At 37.7% G+C, this 20,582-nt stretch overlaps 1 protein-coding gene across 1 annotated transcript in view; it reads left to right on the forward strand.

Annotated features, from left to right (window-relative positions):
- GRXCR1 (glutaredoxin and cysteine rich domain containing 1) overlaps positions 1-20,582 on the forward strand; it is a 120,855-nt gene that overhangs the window by 93,613 nt on the left and 6,660 nt on the right. Inside the window, exon 3 of the mRNA XM_057730091.1 lies at positions 16,277-16,342. Within this exon, the coding sequence (XP_057586074.1) occupies positions 16,277-16,342 (66 nt within the window). The remainder of the gene's footprint in view (positions 1-16,276; positions 16,343-20,582) is intronic.

Below are 20,582 nucleotides of genomic sequence, written 5' to 3' on the forward strand. Positions count from 1 at the left end.
GAGAGCTTTGTTCTGAGGGAAATGAGTAGGGTCTTTGAGAACACCTAATAAGATACGTTAACCCAGTCTGGGGGGTTAGGGAAGACCTTCCTGAGGAGGGGGAGATGAGTAGAGATTGGAAAGACCTAGTTAGATTTGAGTTTTGAAAAGTTCATTATAGCTCATCTTACATGTTACTCTGAAATAAATCTGCAATATAGACATTTTCTTTAACATTTTTTATTGGGAAGATGAATGATTTTTAAACATTAAAATATGTAATAACAGTGAAGATTTTTAGGGACAATACTCTGTATGATACTATGATAGATACATATCATTATACATTTATCTAAACTCATAGAAGGTACACCACCAAAAGTAAACCCTCATGTAAACTATGGACTTTGGGTGACAAAAATTCATCAGTGTTAAGTTCATCAATTGTGATAAATGCACCAGTCTGGTGGATGATGTTGATAACAGGGTAAGCTATGCATGTGAAGGGGTAGGGAGTATATGGGAAATCTTTGTACTTTCCTCTCAGTTTTGCTGTGAACCTAAAACTGCTCTAGAATATTACCGCGTTAATATAATCATGTTCATTTTTTCATATTGCCTTCCAGTTTGTATATCCATGCATATATGTACTTTAATGTGGCACTCACAATCAATGGACCATTTTTAAAGTATTTGTTAAGCATAATATTTTATCAATTCCATTTTTCATTTTTCCCTAGTACTTATAATTAAACTTGAGAATGATTTTATTATACGTTATAGTGGTGACACATTTGAATTTGTTAAAACATTTCCCTCTTGTTGGAAATTAAGGTTTCTAGTTTTGGGGCTTGCTTTATAGATTATGTTGGATATAGACGTTTGTCCTTGTTGAATTACATTTTTAATGTAATTAAGTGATGGGAGTATTGAGTTATTGTTATAGTTTAGCAATAGCCATCGACAAATTTGTTTCCCTTCTTTGCATATTTTGCCATGTGATTTTATTATAAGGAGGTTTAAAAATGTTTATTTGTACATGTATTTTGTTAGCATGTGTAGAAATGACCCATTTAAAAATATTTCTGATGGCAATAATCTTTTTCTTTTGGAAGGGAAACATTTTTTATTTTATTTTTTCCTATTTTTGACTTTGCTGGAAATACATATTTGCACAATTATGTACCACCGCTAGGAGTCACTAGTTTACCACATCCTCATTGTAAAGAGTGTATGTACGATTCTCTGTACGCAGCTGAATTGAGTAGCACTGAGGAAAGCCACATATGGTGCAAATCTTACTAAAATGCTAGCACATTTACTGCCTTAAAAAGAACATGGAATATATGCATGTCACACTTTAGATCAATAAAATGAATTCGTAAATTAGGAAATGCTATTTTAAATTTTTAGTGGCTCTCTTCTAAGGTGATGTGCAGAGTAAACATTTTTGTCTGAAAAATTGGAGGGTCCACACAGCTTAGGATAAGTTCTCCTTAAGTGTGAGAGCTTAAAAGTTGTTTAAAGCAAAACTATGGTGTACTTGCTAAGGACAGATGTCAGGCAATACCAGGCTTTACCTGCTACTGTTTAATCTTACTGGAGAACTCCTCAAATACAAACGTCCTGAAGCTTTCAGATTTCTTCATCATTCTGCTTTACCATAGGCAGCATTTAATCAATAAAAAGTAGAGGTTATTTTTTTAGGCTGTTGATATTACTTTAGAAACCTGCAGAAAAATGCACGTATTTTTTTAAAGTATGTTTTTAAAGTTGAAATTTAGGGTCAAAATGATTTCATTAGAAGAAAAATTATAATGGAAGTGAAGAAGAAATTTAATTTGATTTATAAATCATGCTTTATATGCAATGTCACAGAACTCTAACATAAATAGAATTATAGTCATCTGTCCTTGTGACTTGTGGTTTGCTCTACTGTGGCTAATACTGTCTGGTTAAAAATACACATTATCACAGAGTAAAAATAGCTTTGGTTACAAAATGACAGGGAACAAAGTAAAGACATAAATTTACTACATCCAGTGCTATTTTATAACCCTAATAAGTCATCTTTAACTTTGACCTAAAGTTACTTGGAGAATAAATTGTCTCAGTTTTTCCAACTTGTGCGTTTTGATATGTGGGCCCTTTGGTTTGCACGATGAAGAAATCTTGACTAATAATCTATGTATTTAGAAGACGTATTTTTATACTCCTAGTAAAATAACAGATTTGCCTGTGATCAAGCTTTTTTTCTTTAAAAATTGTCAAGTGCGCTCTTTGCTGTGAATTTAGACAGCAAAACCATAAATCCTATACATTTAGATTTACTGTGGAGCCCTGTCTTCTTTCATTATTAGTGCTTTGAGGATGACTCTGTAAAGTACTCTCAAAATTACAATTATAAAAGATGGCAAAATTACATCCTGACTGTATAAAAAAATAAACTCCAGTAAATACTATGTTTTATAAATTAATATTTAATAATAAAGTAAACATTAATAAAATATGAATATTTTACAATATGCATGTATATTCCTCTCTTGTCTCTTTCCTCCCAATGGGATGGCCACCCCTGATTACAGTCTCTTGGCCACCAAGTAGTCTTGGTTTTGCTTCCTGAATATTATTTACTTCTGTTCCTTTTCCTTAATTCCCACTACATTAGTTCAGTCTCTTGTCATGCTTGGTCTGTAGCCATTTTGACAATTTGTTGAGCAAATGAATGACATACAAACTTCTCTGTATGTCTCTGGATATTTTAATTGATATATGTAGGTGTATTCTATATTAGTAGGAGATTATTACCTATAAATATGATACTTTGGGATAGATTATGTCTTAAAATAGGTCACCAAAAGTTGGAATTTGGGGACTTCCTTGGTGGTGCAGTGGTTAAGAATCTGCCTGCCAATGCAGGGGACACGGATTTGAGCCCTGGTCCAGGAAGATCCCACAGGCCGAGGAGCAACTAAGCCCGTGCACCACAACTTCTGAGCCTGTGCTCTATAACCCCTGAGCCACCACTGCTGAGCCTGTGTGCTGCAACTACTGAAGTCCGCACACCTAGAGCCCGTGCTCTGCAACAAGAGAAGCCACTGCAGTGAGAAGCCTGGGCACTGCAATGAAGAGTAGCCCCTGCTTGCCATAACTAGAGAAGTCCCTCACGCAACAACAAAGACCCCAAGGTAGCCAATCAATCAATCAATCAATCAATCAATCAAATAAAGGTGTCCCCAGAACACCTTTAACCCTTAAAAGGTATTTTGCTTGGAGCAATTGTTAGAAATTTTTAAAAACTTGTATAAAATTCATCATATACTGAATTAAGAAAAGAGCTTTAATTCACTAACTCCTAAGAAGCAGACAAACTCTTAAGCCAGTCCAAAGTGTATGGTTGGCTCATTTCGTTTGTAGGCATCAGTTAGGAAACAGCAAGCCCACTAAATTCCTAAGATGGTTTGATATCAGATGATTGCTGGAGATTTTCTACTTAGTGTACATTTTGTTACCTGTTGTGATATATCATCCTATGCTGATTGTGTTATTACCAAAACTTATTGGGGAAAATGAATTATATTACCAATTCATAATTTTCCAGCCATGTGCTAGGGACAATGTGTATAGCTATAGGCATCTTCTTCCTTCTTCAGTTCAACTCTTACATCTTTCTAAGAGATTATTGGATGCCTTTGTACTGCTGTCAAAGTTTCCTTCCTTGGTTATCAATGGACTGTGTTTGCAGTGAGCCTCTTTGTTTCTTTTGCTGGTCCCAAGTACAGCTGTCTTGTTCATTTCTTTAGTTTTCGAATTCACCTTGATCAAGGACTAAGGCCCATCCTGACTCAGTGGATGATAGTTTGGCATGGAGCTTGATGCTAGACTCTGCAAAGGGTCCAGCTTATTCCCTTAATTGAATTTTTGACTCTTGGAAAGGATCCAGTTTAAAATACTGTAGTCAGGAATCAGTGACAATTATTTATTCTGTACTGTGAGGAAAGGTATCTGGATTTATGTGGAGTTTTTCTGGAGGAGAAATCTATTTTTATTCTACAAAATGTAGGTTCTTAGCAGTAAATGTACCTTACTGAAAGCTTCCAAATGGTTTGCTTGTAATTGTTTGGGTTTGTGTTGGATATCCTTCTTATATTTTAGCTGATTTTGTCCCTGAATGCAGGGCTACCGGAACCAACGCTGTGCTTCTTCCTGCTTCCTGTCCTCTTTTATCCTGCTTACAAACACTAGGAGACAAGAGATGATAGTTTATTTTGTTCTCACAGAAAAAGGAGATACTGATATTTATGGTCTGATAGAGATGAGATCTGTATTGAGTGAGAATTTAGTTTCTGAGGTTTTTTTCTTTAATTCACTTAAATGTTAAAATTTAATCTTAATTTAATTAAAGTCCTTAATTTAAAAATATACCTGTATATTGCAGTTGCCTTTGAGGGACTGGTTGGGTACACTCTATAATTTGTAGCACATTCTTTAGCTTTAATTCTACGCTCCCATTTTTCGTGGACCAATGTGTGTTTATTACATTGAACCATAATAAGTGGCACTGATGGCAATGCCATGTTGTTCAACCTTATGTTGTTCAAGAACAAAGAGCCACTGCAGGAAGGGAGACAGTGACCAGACTGCAAATTATAGGCATCCAGGAGCCAGGCTGCAGCATCTCCTCTTGCTGTACTGAGTTATCCTAACACTAACATCTGCGGGAGCCAGTACGCTTGGGCCAGACATGGGTGAAGGGCATGGAGACCAGTCATCTTGCTTTCTGTTCCTTGGTTCTGATCTTGAGGATTTTTGTCCATAAGGCTGGCCAAAGCTTTGAAACGGAAGCCCCCAGCTTGGTCTTTCATCCAGCAAATACTTATGAGACACTGATGAGTCTGGCTCCATGCTAAGTGCCAACTATATACAGTGTTGAATTAAATAGCTGCTGTCTCTTCTCATGGAGCTTACATTCTAGGAACAGGTAAATAAACAGGTACTAAATTACAGATTGAAAATTGCTATGAAGTTAACAGGATCTGAGATTGAGAGTAATTAGGAAAAGAGATTCATTTACATGGGTGATCAGAGAAGGTCTGTTTTAGGATTTGAGACTTGAAGCTAAGCCTTGGAACATTGCAGTGAGATTGTGAAGAGATCCTGGGAGCTGTGCACTCTGATGGTAGACCTTTTGTACGTTCAAGCAGGTACGGATGCTCTAAGGCAGGAAAGAGCTGGCATATTCTAAGAGCTATAAGAAAATGGAAAGAAAGCCCAATGGGAAGGTCATGATCTTGAGACAGTGGTGAGGATGTGAAGCAGGTTAGAGAGTTAGACAGGGTCATGCTGCACGAATCCCATAGATCATGGTAGGAGGTCCCGCTTCTGGTACAAATGGAAGGCAGAGGTGTTCAATGGTTTTAATCAGGGGAATGGCAAATGAGGTGACCATTTTGACTTTGCACAAGATTATTCTGAGCTCTGCGTGGAGTAGAGATTGGAGGTGAGCAAGAATAAAACCAGGGAAATAATCTATCTAAGTGACTGGCCTTACAAGCCTGGATAGTTTCCATATGGGGGTTTACACTTTAGGTCTTAGAGGCAGCCACATTTATACATTCTAATAAAATTCCTTGGCTTTTATTTCACACTTTATAATATCTTAACTGGTTAATTTTATATATTCAAATATTTGTTTTATTTCTAAAATGTTCCTGGGCTCTCATTATCTTAATTTTCTTAGTCTGCTGTGGCTTTGGTTATAATTATTTTATTTCACTGGTATTTTTTCCCTAGTTTTTATTTGCTTAGTTTTATTGAGTTTTCATTGATTATATTAAACTTATTCTTGGAATTTACTTTTATATTTTACCTTTGACTGCTTTAGGCATGCTTTCAGTTCTCTTAGTTTATTTAATCTTTTTAGTATTTAGTATATTACCTGTGATGGCACTTTGCCTTATTAAATGGTTGGAAGAAAATGGTCATTTCATGATTAGCCCACCCTGTAAACGAAAGACTATACATTTACTCTCTGGAGTCCCTGAAACAGATCTGCCTATGTCCTTTAACAAATGACATCTATTTCCATCTATTTGCTTTTGTACTTCACAGGAAGGAAAATAGAGATACACAGGTCAGAACTTTACAGCATAAGTTTGCCTACACTGAGGGCATAAATGAAATGCTGAAACACTCTATGAGGCATAAGAAATGACAAAGTCTAAAGTCTATGTTATTTATCATCTACCATCACGTAACATTAGAAAAACTTATAATATATTACTATTATAGTGTTTAGTATAATAATAATAGTAATAGTAGGTATATTATTAACAGATATTATTAGTAAGCACTTACTGTGTTCTATATTAAATAATGACAACTTGTTAATATCATGCTTTATTCTCATAGTATCCCTTAAAGGTAGACATTATTTTAAAATCATATATATATTTATAACTGAAAAAAAGTGAAGTTCAGTGAAGAAAGGCATAGACTTCAGAGCCAGGTAGACTTAGATTGCAATCTTGACCTTGTCAACTGTTAGCTGTGGGGTGATCTTGAACAAGTACTCTTGTAATACTTCTACAGTTTCTTTGAGTCTTTCTTTCCCTATTTTTAAAACTGAGGATTTTAAAACACAACTTGTGGGAAAGCAGTGAAGATTAAAATAGTGATGCTTGCAGAGCACATGGTTAATGGTAGGTGTTCATTCAGCTTCTCCTTAGAGAAGAGGCTTCTTCTAGAGTCTGCAACTGTGTCATTGCTCTAACTCCTTCCTCCCACACCCCTTAAGAACTGTCCTCCCGGCATTGTCCTGCCCGCTGAAACAACCAAAAGATGAATCATGGAAGCCTTGTACTTTGAGAAAATCCCAAACTTGCTTTCTTTGGAGGCCACAGAGGCCAGGACAAAAGGAGATGATAAAGGGGTACCAAGCTTGATTCTCAATCCAGATTTAGAGACTGAGTTTATTCATCCTTCTTGAACCTGCCTACAAAATTAGTGCCTTGATTTGCTTTTCTGGAACAGGAGGTAGTTCTGGCAAGGAGAGTCCCTGAGGAAGAGGAAAGGAGTCTAAAAATAGCTAAAATAAGTCTCTCTGGACAAGGTTATTATGTCACTCTGTTTTACTTTTTTCCTCAATCTTGTAGCTAAAAAAAAATCTTAAATTTTGGGCAGTACCCAAGAGTTTGTGCTGGCTCCAAATCACTCTCTCTGATGTCATCCTTATCCTCTCTCTTCATCTCTACCTCTATCTCATCTCCACATAAATCTTTCTCTATATACCTATACCTATATCTATATCTGTATCTATATCTATATATCTATATATACCTATATATCTCTATGCACATATATACCTATATATATATTTATACATTTATACATAGATGTAATATGTATAAATCTATATGTCTATGTATCTGTTTTTCTATCATCTATATGAATCATGCATAGGTTATTGGTTTAAACAAGGCAGACATTTATCTGTCTCTTAAAGAATTCTGAGTTGGAGGTGGTGCCAAGGAACAGATTGTCTCTTTCCCATCAGTGATTCTGCTAACTTATTGTACCTCCCTTCAGGGTGAGTCCTCACTTCATGGTTCCAAAAAGCTCAATTCCATCACATTTTTTTGCAGCTTATTAAAAGGTAAAAAAAAAAATGTAAGTATGGGAGAAGCTGAATGCATTACTTCTGCTCACATCTCACTGGCAAGGACTTAGTCGTGTGGCTGCACCTACACACACAAAGGCTGAGAAAAATAGGATTTCACCATATACTCTGCCCAAAGAAATCTCAGAGGATTTTCTACCTAAAAAAGAGAAAGGAGCATGGATAGTGACAGTGGAGCAGAAGTAATCAGTATTCTCTCCACACTATTAATATAGAAGGATAGTCCCCCTATGAGAAGGTCACTGCAGTTGATTTCAGAAAAGAAAGCAATTGACAATGAGTCTGTCCAAACACATCTTTGGAATTAAGCTAAATGGAAAATCCATTGCTTCTACTAGTCTGCTGAAAACAGCAACAAGAAGAAACAAATATTCTCGTTTCCAAGGCTCTGCGTGTGGCTGGCACAATGCTAAACACGTAACAGGTATTATCTCATTTATTTCTTACAACTCTACTTGATAGAGATATTTTTCTCTTCCTTTTATAGCTGAGAAAGCTGAGGTTCAGAGAGGTTCACTGCCAAAGTTCATACACCAAATAAGTAGCAGAGACAAGATTTAATGAGTGGCTGAGCCCACCACTTTAACCCCGAAGCTAACGCCTTCCCAACATATTCTGTTACCCGTATGATTTCTTTCCCCTTAGAATTAAAGGAGGATTATCATCATTCTTAGCCTCTTGTTCTGAAGACACATAATAAATGGACTCTAACAGGGATCGTCCCCAACAGAATGAAAGGAATCATCTAATTCAATTGCTGGTTGGGTTCATTATGATCTGTTTTCTTTTCCAGATTCATTCTCTCCCCTTCTCCAGCCTGCTCTGGGCAAACTTTACAGACTGCACCACTCAGATGCCTTTGCCATCTGACTTCTAGTGCTTTGTCCTCTGACTTCTAGTGCTTTGCCCTCTGACATCAATCAGAAGAAGGCTAGAGCAGGAAATCTGAGTGAGGCAGGATACAGAGGTATTTATTTCTTCTGCTCCCTTCCATTCTGAGATGCAGTTTGGGCAGATCCTGAGTTCCTCCTAGCCCCTTTCCCATGGCTATATCTTGTTGGCTTCTGTAATACAGTACCTTCCTCATGAACATTAGACCCCAGTGTAGCAACGGCTTCCTGTTTTTGCCAGCTCCTGGGTGCTTCATCAAACCTGTTGGTTTACTTAATGCTGTCCATGCTTCTGTAATTGGGCCCCTCATTAAATACCTTTCAATTAAACTCTCTGGACACCCAGTTTCCTTCTGGGATCCTGAAAGATGCATTGGGTTATTCTTGTGAATTAAACAAATAAACAAAATTATCAGACAACCCATGACTCTTTTGCATTGTAGAACTTTGTAAAAATGGAATAGCTACTTTATTTCACGAACATGAACTTCACTACAGAGAAGTCTTTCTAGGTAACAACAAGATAGGTGTGGTGCTTCAATCTTTTGATTGAGTTCAAGCACTCATAATTTGGTCCACAAACATTTTTCGTCTAGAGTCAATAAATAACAAAAGATGAATGCAAATCAACATGTGTCTTACATTGTTTTGGGGTAATTCACCATCAAGTGAAAGAGAATGTAATAAAAGTGGGGGCAGGGGACTCATGCAAAACATTGGGATGAAAGACTCAATTGTGTAACTTATTAAAAAGAAAAGGTGACACAACATCTGAGGACTTTGCAGACCATGAAAGTTCTCAGCTAAGTTGTAGAATGGCTAAAGTATTCCTTATTATGGGAGATTTAACTAGCTTTCAACTAGGACTCTGAAGAGTCACAAAGGAAGGACAGTTAGTGAAAAACATCGCTGAAGAAAACTGCGTTTATTTTTCTGGTGCAACATGGATATTTCATTGCTCAGCAGGAAAAATGTTTGAGGAAGATTCATATGGTGAGAGTCACTGAGAAACATAATTAGTTGATCAAAATGTCAATTAAAATTTCATCAGTAGGAGGAGCTCCTACTTGAATGGGGCTTAATCCCAGATGGGATCCAAGGATGTTTAGACACAGATAGGTTACTAAAGACTCATCACTGAAGCGCATACATTCAATAAAAATTACTTTATTTTGCACATTACAGCATGGTAGCGATCATTAACAGTACTGTATTGCATATTTGAAAGTTGCTAAAAGAGTAGATCTCAGAAGTTCTCATCACAAGGAAACAACTGTAACTGTGTGGTGATGGATGTTAACTAGAATTCTTGTGGTGATCACAATATATACAAATATCAAATAATAATGCTGTATCCCTGAAACTAGTAAAATGTTATATTTCAATTGTATCTCAGTTTAAAAAAAAACTTTGGTGACTTTAATCACTATATTCTAAAAATCAATTTATGCAGAGAAAATTTTGTGACACAGTAGACAACAATCTTAAATCTATTAAATAATACAGTCTTCTGGCTTATTCTGCTCAACCCTCAATAGTGTCTTATTTTTTTTAGCCTTGTGACATGATATCACTTTTATATGATTTGAAGTGATATCACTTTTATAGGATTTGATATTAATTTTAAAGGAAAAGGAGAGATGGCTGACTTTATTTTTAAAAAAATCAAGATTAGACTCCATGGGAAGTTGTTCTTTACAACTACACAAAAAATTAATTACATAAAACTATAACCACTGTCTTTGGCAGGCATTTTCTAACACCAAAAGTCTGTATTATATAACTGCACAAAATGCATCAACTAGTTTAGTTAATTTTACACTTAATTCTTCCTGCCAGGGACAGAGGAAAACTGTGCTTTTTAGAATGAGATTATCCACAGCAGCCTTTACGGTGTTTTTTAAGGCACTGGTGGGATATTGGTACAGTTGCTTTGGACAGTTTCCAGGCCTAAGTGTTTGGTGTAGAATTCCAGGGCCTCAATGGAGTTTTTTCATGTGCTGGAGAAGATCCAGAGCTAATTCCTGAAGTCAATCCTGCCTTTGTCAGCTGGGCTCAGGTGGCCCATCTCCAGGGTTGATGTAACCTTCCATTCCGGGGTGCATGGCAGCCACAGCAATACATTTTATTGAACACATCCTTTGGCAGGCATCCTGCTACGTACTGGTTGGGCTCCTTAAACACCAGCTCTGCCATCTGCTCTCCTGATTACACAGCAGAAGGATCCTTTAGCAGTCAGCACTAGACAGTCCTAGCCTCCTGGTCTGCATCAGAGTTCAACCTGCAGTGGTTTGTTCTATACTTCCCATCAAGTGCCAGCTGAGGGAAGGGATGATTAGGGGGAATCATTTACCTTGTATTCATCCCTCTCACTCCTCTAGGTATCTGGCATTCTGTCTTGGTCCCTTGCAGGATTAATTCCACCAAGGTGCATTTTGATTCATGACCTTGCTTATTTTCTTTTTAAATGGCAATTATTCTAAGAAACCACCGTTTGGAATTTAATACTGCATGTACCACATCAAGGTGGAAGACATAAATACAGCAAATACTTATTGAGTGTGTACAGTGCACCCCACGAAGTGCTGGTCTTTGAAGAAGTTGCAGCCCCGGTAATCACCACTGGGCTCACTGGTGCAGTGGGGCAAAGTGTGGTCTAAGAGCACAGAGGAGGGAAGGACTGATTTTTGTCTTAGAAAATCAAAGAAATTTCATTGAGAAGGTAACATTTCAATTGGGTTTGGAAGGATGTATGGGAGTTTTCCAGGAGAGGGTGGGGAGGATAGAAGAAACATTGGGCAAAATGTTGGAGCATATGCAAAGGCGTATTATCTCATGCAAGGACCTGGTGTGTCCAGGAGAAGGGGAGAAATTCAGAGAATCTGCATATGATATTACAGGATGGGGCTGGAAAGGTTGGTCCAAAACGATAGTGAAGCCCTTTGTAAACTGTGCTAAGGCGTTTAGGTTTCATCCCGGTCTCTCAAAGATATAATAAAATATAGAGAGATAAATAAATGCAGGGGGGCATTTAAGTGAGAGGGAAAAGGAATCTGGTTTAAGCCAGAAGAAGAAATGAACACCTGTACTATTTGGTTCAAGAGCCATTTCTGTGATGGTGTTTACTTGGAGACTATATTTTTAAAGTTAATAAAAAGGCAAGGATTATTTATTATATCAGCCAATTCATCTAAAATCTTATGTAAGGCATTGCATCATGTAGACTATTGGGCTAAGAGAAAACTTTGTTTCAATGGAAGAGCTGGCTCAGAATCACACTTAAGGCTCAATCATAGCTATCACTTTGAGATTTACATAGGACATTTCCTATGTCGTGAATTCCTATTCAGTATTTATTATATTGTAGTATGGATCTTTTATTGCAAACTGATTTTTCAGTAAGGTAAAGTTGTGTATGAGTAAATGTAAATAAAAATAAAATATCAATATATAAGTAATATGTGTGTATATACACCCCCTCCCCCATATATATGATGTATATATACATTTGTGCTTGGTTTTGGTTAATGAGGACATTCTTCTTCTTCTTTTTTTTTTTTTTTTTAGTTTTTTGGGCCCCTCAGAAATAAGGCCCTGATTTCAAACACTGGTTTCCATGTAAAATTCTAAAGCCTGGATATCAGCATGGAGATAGCTAACATCTGTATATGTGATTTTGAATAACTTTGTATTTGAGAGAAAAATATTTAAATACTTGTGTTTGTTTATTTTGTTTTTGATAATGGCTTCTGGAAACTCTTGACCTAGCAACTCTTTCCAGAGATCTAGAGGAGTGTGCTAAATCCAAGCTGGTTTATATTAATCTATTTTTTTCTTCAACTTATTATTAAAATGGATTGCTTATGCTGCAGCCTGATATCTTACCTATATTTCCTCCAGGGCACCAAATCAAAATATGATGCAGAATCTCATAGAAAGTTTCATTGAATATAGCTTTTCTTATCTTGAATAAAAGAAAATGGTGACCCCAAAGGGACATGTATATATAATATTTGGTAACCTTATTGTCCTAATTAATATCCTTCCCCATTCTATCTATCTGTGCTCAAACTATCATTAAAGACAACAACTTAATCATTACTTTATGAAGAGAGCTTTCCCTAACCTTCTTAAATAGGTTAAAATCACCTTATTATATGCTTTTACAGCATCTTGTGTCAATGTCTCTTTTGTAGTATTTATGCCAGATAAGTTTACGTTTATTTGTGTGATCTTTTGTGTAATACTAGTCTCCTCCAAAGGTGTGAGTCTCTTCTTTGGTAATACATATATGAGGAAAGATTATGTATACTGTCTTATCTGTGAGAAGCTTGTAAAGCTTACATGTGAAGCTTTTATTTTACATGTAAAATAAAGTGGCTTATTCACATGTCATAGCTCACTGCTCAGAATTTTAATGCGGGAAGTATTGACTGAGAATAGAGCTAATTTCATGTATTGAAGGTTAATGAAATAGGTACTTTCTTGGCATATTGAAATAACTGAATAAGCGTGGTGCTGAGAACTGGGATGTGCTGTAGCTTCTCTTTCTGTTTGGAGTTATTGCTGTGAAATCTCTCATTTGCTTGACCTTCCTGGGCACCTTGTCATCAGAGCACTCTACCCACAGACTGTCACGTTCCCCAGACGAGGAGTTATCTGTACCATTTTCCCACTGATGTTATAACAGCGAGTAGACAGCATGCCGACACAGTGGAAAGAGTGTGGGTTTTGGAGTCAGCGTGACCTGAGTTCAAGATCTGTCCAGGCCTTGTATTGATTAACTGAAAGGCCTGGGGTACCTTCCTTATTCTCTTCAAACTTTAGTTTTTTCATCTCAAAAATTGCGATAATAATGCTCACTTTGCACTGATGATTAAAAGAGCCAATGTCTGTAAACCACTGAACACATCACTATCATCATTATTTTTAGGAAGGTATTAATTTTCAGAAAAAAAGGATTATAAATTAATTGAAAAATATACTAGAAATATTTCCATAGATATCTTGGCAGCCTTGGTAAACTGCACCAGGCAATAGAATGATTAATTTCCACTTACATGGAATTGGATGTGGAGTTACATTTTAAAAGTAACAAACTCATATGTGACATTCTTAGCCAAATACCAGCCAGGAAAAGATTATTTCCTAAGAATGTTGATACTTAAGGAAATACACTTTCTTTTGTGGACACAAGGGTTTCATTGTAGGCCAAGTAATAATTGGAAAGCTCTCGTTGGAAAACTGTAGGGAATAAGACCTTTGCAGTATGTAAATGCAGTGCAGACAGGTCAGGTTGGGAGTTACCCTGGTAAACTGTCCCAAGTCTCAGGACGGGAGGAATCTAATTTTTCCCTAAAACTTAGTGATTAGGCTGAGATCCCCATCCTGATGCTGCTGCCTAAGAGCAGAGAGGACACCGTCCGATTGCCTTGTCCACTGCGTAGGACCTCACACTTAGATTCAGCAAGGACAAGGTCAGGTGGAGGGTGGGGATATGGAACCCTGGGGCAGGGAGGGGATCTTGGCTATTGTAACTGCTCAGTATGTAGCACAGGGACCAGAGGGCTCCTCCCAAGGGAATCAGCTGAGGGCCGGCCACATGGAGCTGTGGGTGGAGGCCAGGTTGAGTAGCCGCAATGAGAGGGATGGAGAACTCAGCTTCCAGGTTCTGTTACCTTAAGCACTTGGTCCACCAGCTTCCAGATTCCCACCTTAAGCACTTGGTCCACCACCTGTGCACTAGACACCCAGATGTGTTCAAGAGCAACCACTTTCAGGCCTTCAGGTACATTGCTTGATGTGAGAAGAACCTGAGTTTCTCCTGAAACGTGGAATCTGCTCCTATAGTATCCTGTAGTAGTGACGGTGCTGGAATGATTTGGCTGCGGAGAGCAAATTTCATGAATCTAAGGGTAGTGTGATAAATCCTTTCCTGGAATGTACATGATATTCTAAACAGCAGACTAAGGCACCCTGCTAAGGTAAGAAAAGATCTGGTAAGCAGATGCGTGATAGCTGCGCTGGAAAATTCATATTCTTTGGAATCACTGGGGTACATTATCTTTCACTGAAGAAAAATGAGTCACATATTCTCCTTACTGCTTAGTTCACGTCCCAAATTCCCTGAGGCTTTTCCCATTTTAGCTTAGCTAAGTTGTAAAGGAAATAGAATGTAGCAAAAGTAAACGATTACCAGTTATTATCACGCTTTAGGCTTTAATGTTTTGGTGCTTTCCTTACTTTGTTCTCGCTCTAAGTGTGTCACGTCTGTCTTCCTGGCAAAACCACCAACAAAAGAATATAACTTGCCTTGTAGGGCAACATATGTTTTCTACAGCTCTGTGTGTTCATTCATTGTGCTTGTTAATATATCAGGTTGACATTCCTGATGGTGATTAAGATGATATGAGTTATGTAAAATAAACTGAAGTAAATGAAACACAGAACTAAAGGCTCCTGTACATCCCGGGCAGACTTGCCTACCCTGTCTTAGAAACCTCCCCGAATAGTCAAGGTCCAAATCAAATGCTACCAACCTCAGAAAGTCTTCTCCAGCCTCCATATGCAGATCTGTTTTCCTCCCTGTCGTGATCTCCTGACTCATCTTTCCTGCATCACTAACATTTGGCAATTATTTCCCATTCTCTGTTGTGGGTCACTTGGTTGTGTGTTTACATAAAAACATATTGTAATCTCCTTACACTAGGGCCTTTTTAGTTTTTAAATGAGTCTGTGTTTTCCACCCTGCTCAGCACAAGTAGGAATCCAAGAAGTATTTTTTATGTGATGATTTCTGTTTGTCTTGTTAATTAATCAAAAATGAATTCAACACCTATTCTTTGCGAGGGATATGATGTGAAAAAGGCAGAGGTGCTCTCTGCCTTTGATTAGAAATAATAACTTCTTCCTTCTTCCCCCTCTATGGCTGTGTGTTGGGAAGTAGAGTGGGAGAAGGTCAGAAGAGGCTGGAAAGGAAAGGAAAATGGGGCCGTGTGAAGAAACACGATGAGTTTGTTAGAAAGTACATGCATTGCCCCTGTTCTCAATTTCACAGTAAAGTTTTTAAAGTTGAAAACAGTGACTCTGGAGTAAATCCCCTGCCTGTGTTCAAATTTCCACTCTGCTTTCTCTCTGAGTGACCTTGGAATTGTTATTCAATCTCACTGAGGATCAATTTCTACCATTAAGAGAGCCTACCACATCAAATTAGATGATGTTGGGTGTCTAGCTCATAATGTGTGCTTCATTGCTGTGGGTGGTTGTTAATTTTGTTATTATTATCATTATTATTAGCTGCTGTTATCGTAACATGCATGAGTCTAAGGAGGGCATGGCCAGTACTGCCTGGAATAGGGCAGAGGCAGCCCCGGCTGGGCATTTGCTCAGAGGCTTCCTTTCCCAGGTGGCTGGCTTAGGCTCCCTGAACAACTCTGAAGGGTATGCTGGAACCTTCCATCCCTGGACTTCATCTGACAGTTGTGGACTTCCCACTGCTCACCTTCTTCTGGCAGTCCTCCTTTTACCTACAATTAGCCTTACCAGATGAGAGAGTATGTGAAAGGAAAGAGAAATACCTCTTTGGCCTCTTGATTCTGAGTTTACTTAGATCTGAAGGGAAAAATCCTGTTCAGTATGTTGTGGGTTAAACTTTCCTGGCTAGAACTTTTGTTTTCTCAAATACTAACAAAATGGATTTTCTTTCTCCCCTACCCTCTCTTGTTAATAGGGTGCTGAGAAAATTTTGTCAATGAATGAATCAGGAGAACTGCAAGACCTCTTAACCAAAATTGAGGTAATTGTGCTTTTAGCAACTTATTTTTAGTAGTCAAAATGTTCAACACATTCTGATTGTAATTGAGTTTCCCTAATTGAATTTTTCCCTGCGCGTTCTTACAAATATGTAACAGGATACGTGTGGCAGTTTTAATTTGCTACCACCTGCCATGAGGTTTTCTCCAGTTAGAGTGGCTTTAGTGTTAGTGTCTAACAACCTCATAGCATTAGGTGAAAATTCCAGTCGGCTTCATTAGAGCCTAATTCTCTGTTATAGAGATGTTGATGAGCTGTTTCATGTCAGGCCATTGCCTTGAAGCATGTATGAAATTTTTTATTTAAATTATTTTAGTTTTTCCCACAGACCAGCTCATCATTTCTAAAGATTACAGAAAAAGTTATTTCTCCTAAAGTGCACCTTTTAATTTTGTTTCTAGACTTATAATGACGATATTTGAGAAATACTTGTTCAAATATATAATGTATCAAGATAGCACGCACTCAGGAAGCCCTTAATACCTCTCTGTGCAACTATTTTATCAGCCTACTTCTCTCTATATGTAGGATAAAAAAAATATATATTTTATAGTCTAAACTGGGACACCTTGAGAGTGAAAAGTGTGCATTAGTAATTATTCTGGGGCAGTGAACCTGAACCAAGACTTTCCCAGGTGAACTATGCAATATGGTTACGTGACATCTATGTGCCACGGCCACCTCTTTTTGGTCCAGTCTCCTTTGGGGACCTTGTTTCTGGTTCCCCATCATTCCTTCCACTTCATGTTTTCTTACTACCAGGCCTTCGTGCAAGCTGCTCTGTCTGTCAAGCCTGCTGTTGTTCCAGTTCCTCATTCCCCTCCCCCATCTTCAAGGCCCATCTGCAGTATCACCTCTTCCCCACATCATTCCTTCTCTCTCCCACCTTTGCATTCCTGTATCCCTCTTTTTCTTAGGTGCTTATCAAAGTCTTTTAATTTTTGTATTACTTGTTTTTGGGCATTTCATTTATGTCCCAAATGAACTATATATTCCTTGGTGTTAGGAATCATGTTTGTTTGTTTGTTTGTTTGTTTCATATTGTAATCTTGCCCAGAAAGACAAAGAGAATGAGGATGTGTACTTGATAATCTAAAACTCCTCTCAGCTCTAAAATCTGTATGGATGGGTTCATTCCTTTCCTTTTGTCCCTGTACTCGAACTCCATGAGACCATCAATTTGGGTTAGTATGTATCTTTTATTTCAGTGATTTAACTGGGTTGATGTGTATTATTATTTTCTCTACGCATTTTTACTTATACAAATGATGTTATGTAATACACCTAATTGTGTTTCAAATTATTTTCTCTAAGCGCTATGCTTTCAAGAACCATCTATATTGCTATGTCAACATGTAATCCGTTTCTTCTAAATGCTGTGTACTTCACAACAGCACTGTTAAATAGAGCTTCCTTTGATGACGGAAATGTTTTATATCCGTACTATCCAAAATAGTCGTCACTGGCTGCATGTGGCTATTGAGCACTTACAATGTAGCTATTGTGACTGAAGAACTGAATTTTTAATTTTATTTAATTTTACTTGATTTAAATGTAAATTCAGATAACCATATCTGGCTAATGTCTCTGCTTTCGGATAGCGCAGCTGCATGGAGCCCACCCACTGTTTTTCATCTATCCATTTTTTCCACTGATGAGCACCCAGATGTCCTCTAACTCCTCCCTCAAACAAACAGTGCTGCAAGGAGCAACCTTGACCATGTTCGCCTGTGAATTTCTCTGAGAGTAGGAATTGCTGGATAATAGCTTATGCATATGCCTACTTTTTCAGGTAGTGCCAGATGGCTCTCCGTGGTGCTTGCACCATCCAACACTCCCTCCTGTGCAAAGAGGTTTCCTACGTTCCCACATTCCCGACAATTTTTACATTGTTCTCTGCTTTCCTGTTCTCTAATTTTTGCCAGCGTAGTAGGTATAGAGAGATATTGCCTTATCATTTTAATTAATGTTTTCTTCTGATAGCCATTGAGTTTGGGCATTTCCTTGTATGCTTGGTAAATTTTTACATTTCTTCTGTAAGTTGTGTATTCTTATACTTGCACATTAAAAGTCTTGGAATTGTCTTTTTTTGCTGTTGATTCTCAGAAGATATTTCTATATTCTAGATATTAACTTTTTGTTGGTTTAGCCATTATCAATATTTCCTTCCCTCCTTTTAGCTTCTTTCTTGGTGTCTTTCACTAACAGAAATATTTTGATATCATCAAAACCACTATTTTTCCTTATTTTTGTGCTTTTGAACTTTTATTCATGAAGTATCCTTCCATCTTAAGGTCACAAAGATATTATCTTACATTTTCTTCCATTAACTGTATAATTTTTCACATCTAGTTCTTTCATTCATGTAGAATCCATTTCCATTTTCTTATGTATGATGTTAGCTTTCCAACATCTGTTAAATAATCTATTATGTCTTTATTGCTTTGTTGCGCCAATTTTCTATTACAGTAAATCCCCATTTATACCTGGATCTTTGTCTGAGCTTTCTAATCAGTTCCATTGATCTATTTGTTCCTGTTGTATCAATATTGTACTGTTGTTATTTCTGTGGTTTGATAGCATCATTTAGAAACTTATAAAGTGAGTGTCCCTCATTACTCTTCTTTTTAAAGACTGAAGGTTGACTTAGCTATTCATGGACTTTATTCTTTTGAGTCTATAATTTCTTAATTCTGCAACTTGATTAACACCACCATGCTATATATTAATGTAACCTCTCTCTTTCTCTCAGCTCAAAGAATTTTGGAAAGAAGATTTTATTCTCTTCCTTAAGTCTGTCTCAATTCTACAGATGATATAAACAAGCCAGAAACATTTAAGACTATTCTTAGTGTTGAAATATATATGCAATAGTACGGTACTGGCTTCTACTGTTCATAGGGGTTGTAAGGTACTATAACTTTGTTGGGCTGTTTTGTCCATATAACAAAACTGGTAGAGAATTGGCAGCCATCCAGAAAGCCCTGAACTCTGCCTGTGAGGGGAGTGAGGCTCAAGGCAGACTCACCTAGGCAAAGAGACTAGCCTTGGAGAAGCAGTTGAAAGAACCAGGAAAAGTGGATAAAAGACAAGATTCACATCCAAACCCATTCCTTTCTTCTGGTTGGCTTTTGGCAATGAAACAGGGTTAAATATTCCTGAGGTAGGAAACGTTGGAGCCCTTACTAAGTAGAAAGTAATACTCTTGGTGTTACATGTGTTAGGTTATTGAAACCTCACAGGAACTCTGCAAGGTGGGTTCTATCATTATCCCTGTTTTCCAGAAGAGAGAATGGAGGCACAGGGGATTAAATCACTTGCTCCAGACCTTACAGATAGCATTTGATTCATGATTTTAATGAGCCTGACTCCGTAATCTTAGCCATGAGTTCATGCTGCCATCACTCTCAAATTAAGTGGCACGTAGGTGTCTGGGAAATCTGATTAAATGTGGCAGGACCCAAGGTCCAGATGAGAAGTTTACTGGGAAGTAGGCAGAGTATTAGTTCCAGGAAGCAGACAGGATCTTAAAACTTGGCTCTTATGCTAGTGTGGCATTGTGGAAGATGGGAAAGTTGGCAATAACTTTGGAGAGAAACCAGACAGCTCCTATGAAGTTCTAATTTGCTGTTGCTTGGGTGCTGCGTAGTAGACCATGACTCCCCTGGTCTTTGTAATTTGGGCCCCAGTTTTCAGCAGTTACCCCAGTAATGGAGAGGAAAGAGGCTTAGCAGCTGCATCTGGGTCATCAGAAATGGTGTCAGCAAATCAAATTTCAAGTTTTCTGGCCCAAGAATTCTAGCATATGTCGCACCTAAGTGAAAATTGCCCTGGGAACCTGAGGGGGCCTGATTCACTGAATACTTGTCAGTGGCCTCAAATGTGAGGAGCTGGCCAAAGGCAGCAGAAGCAAGTGAATTATGTCATAGCTGGTACCAGACTTGGACTTAATAAGACTAGCTGCACCAATGTGGATTTTGCTCCTGGGACGGTTTGCAGGGGTCTTCCCAATCAGATATGAGCTCCACGTGGACACAGATTCTTGTCTATTTCATTCTGTTATTTACCTCTAGTGCCTAGAACAGGAATTGGAAAATAATGGGCACTCAATAAATATTTGCTGAGTGACTATATGAATGAATTCTCTTTCATCCAAGGTTTTTTTTGTTTTTGTTTTCTGTTTGTTTTGTTTGTTTTTTGAGAAGGCAAAGCAGTTAATTGAT

This window comes from Hippopotamus amphibius, chromosome 3, assembly GCF_030028045.1.
Source record: "Hippopotamus amphibius kiboko isolate mHipAmp2 chromosome 3, mHipAmp2.hap2, whole genome shotgun sequence".
In the NCBI taxonomy this organism is placed as follows: Eukaryota; Metazoa; Chordata; class Mammalia; order Artiodactyla; family Hippopotamidae; genus Hippopotamus; species Hippopotamus amphibius.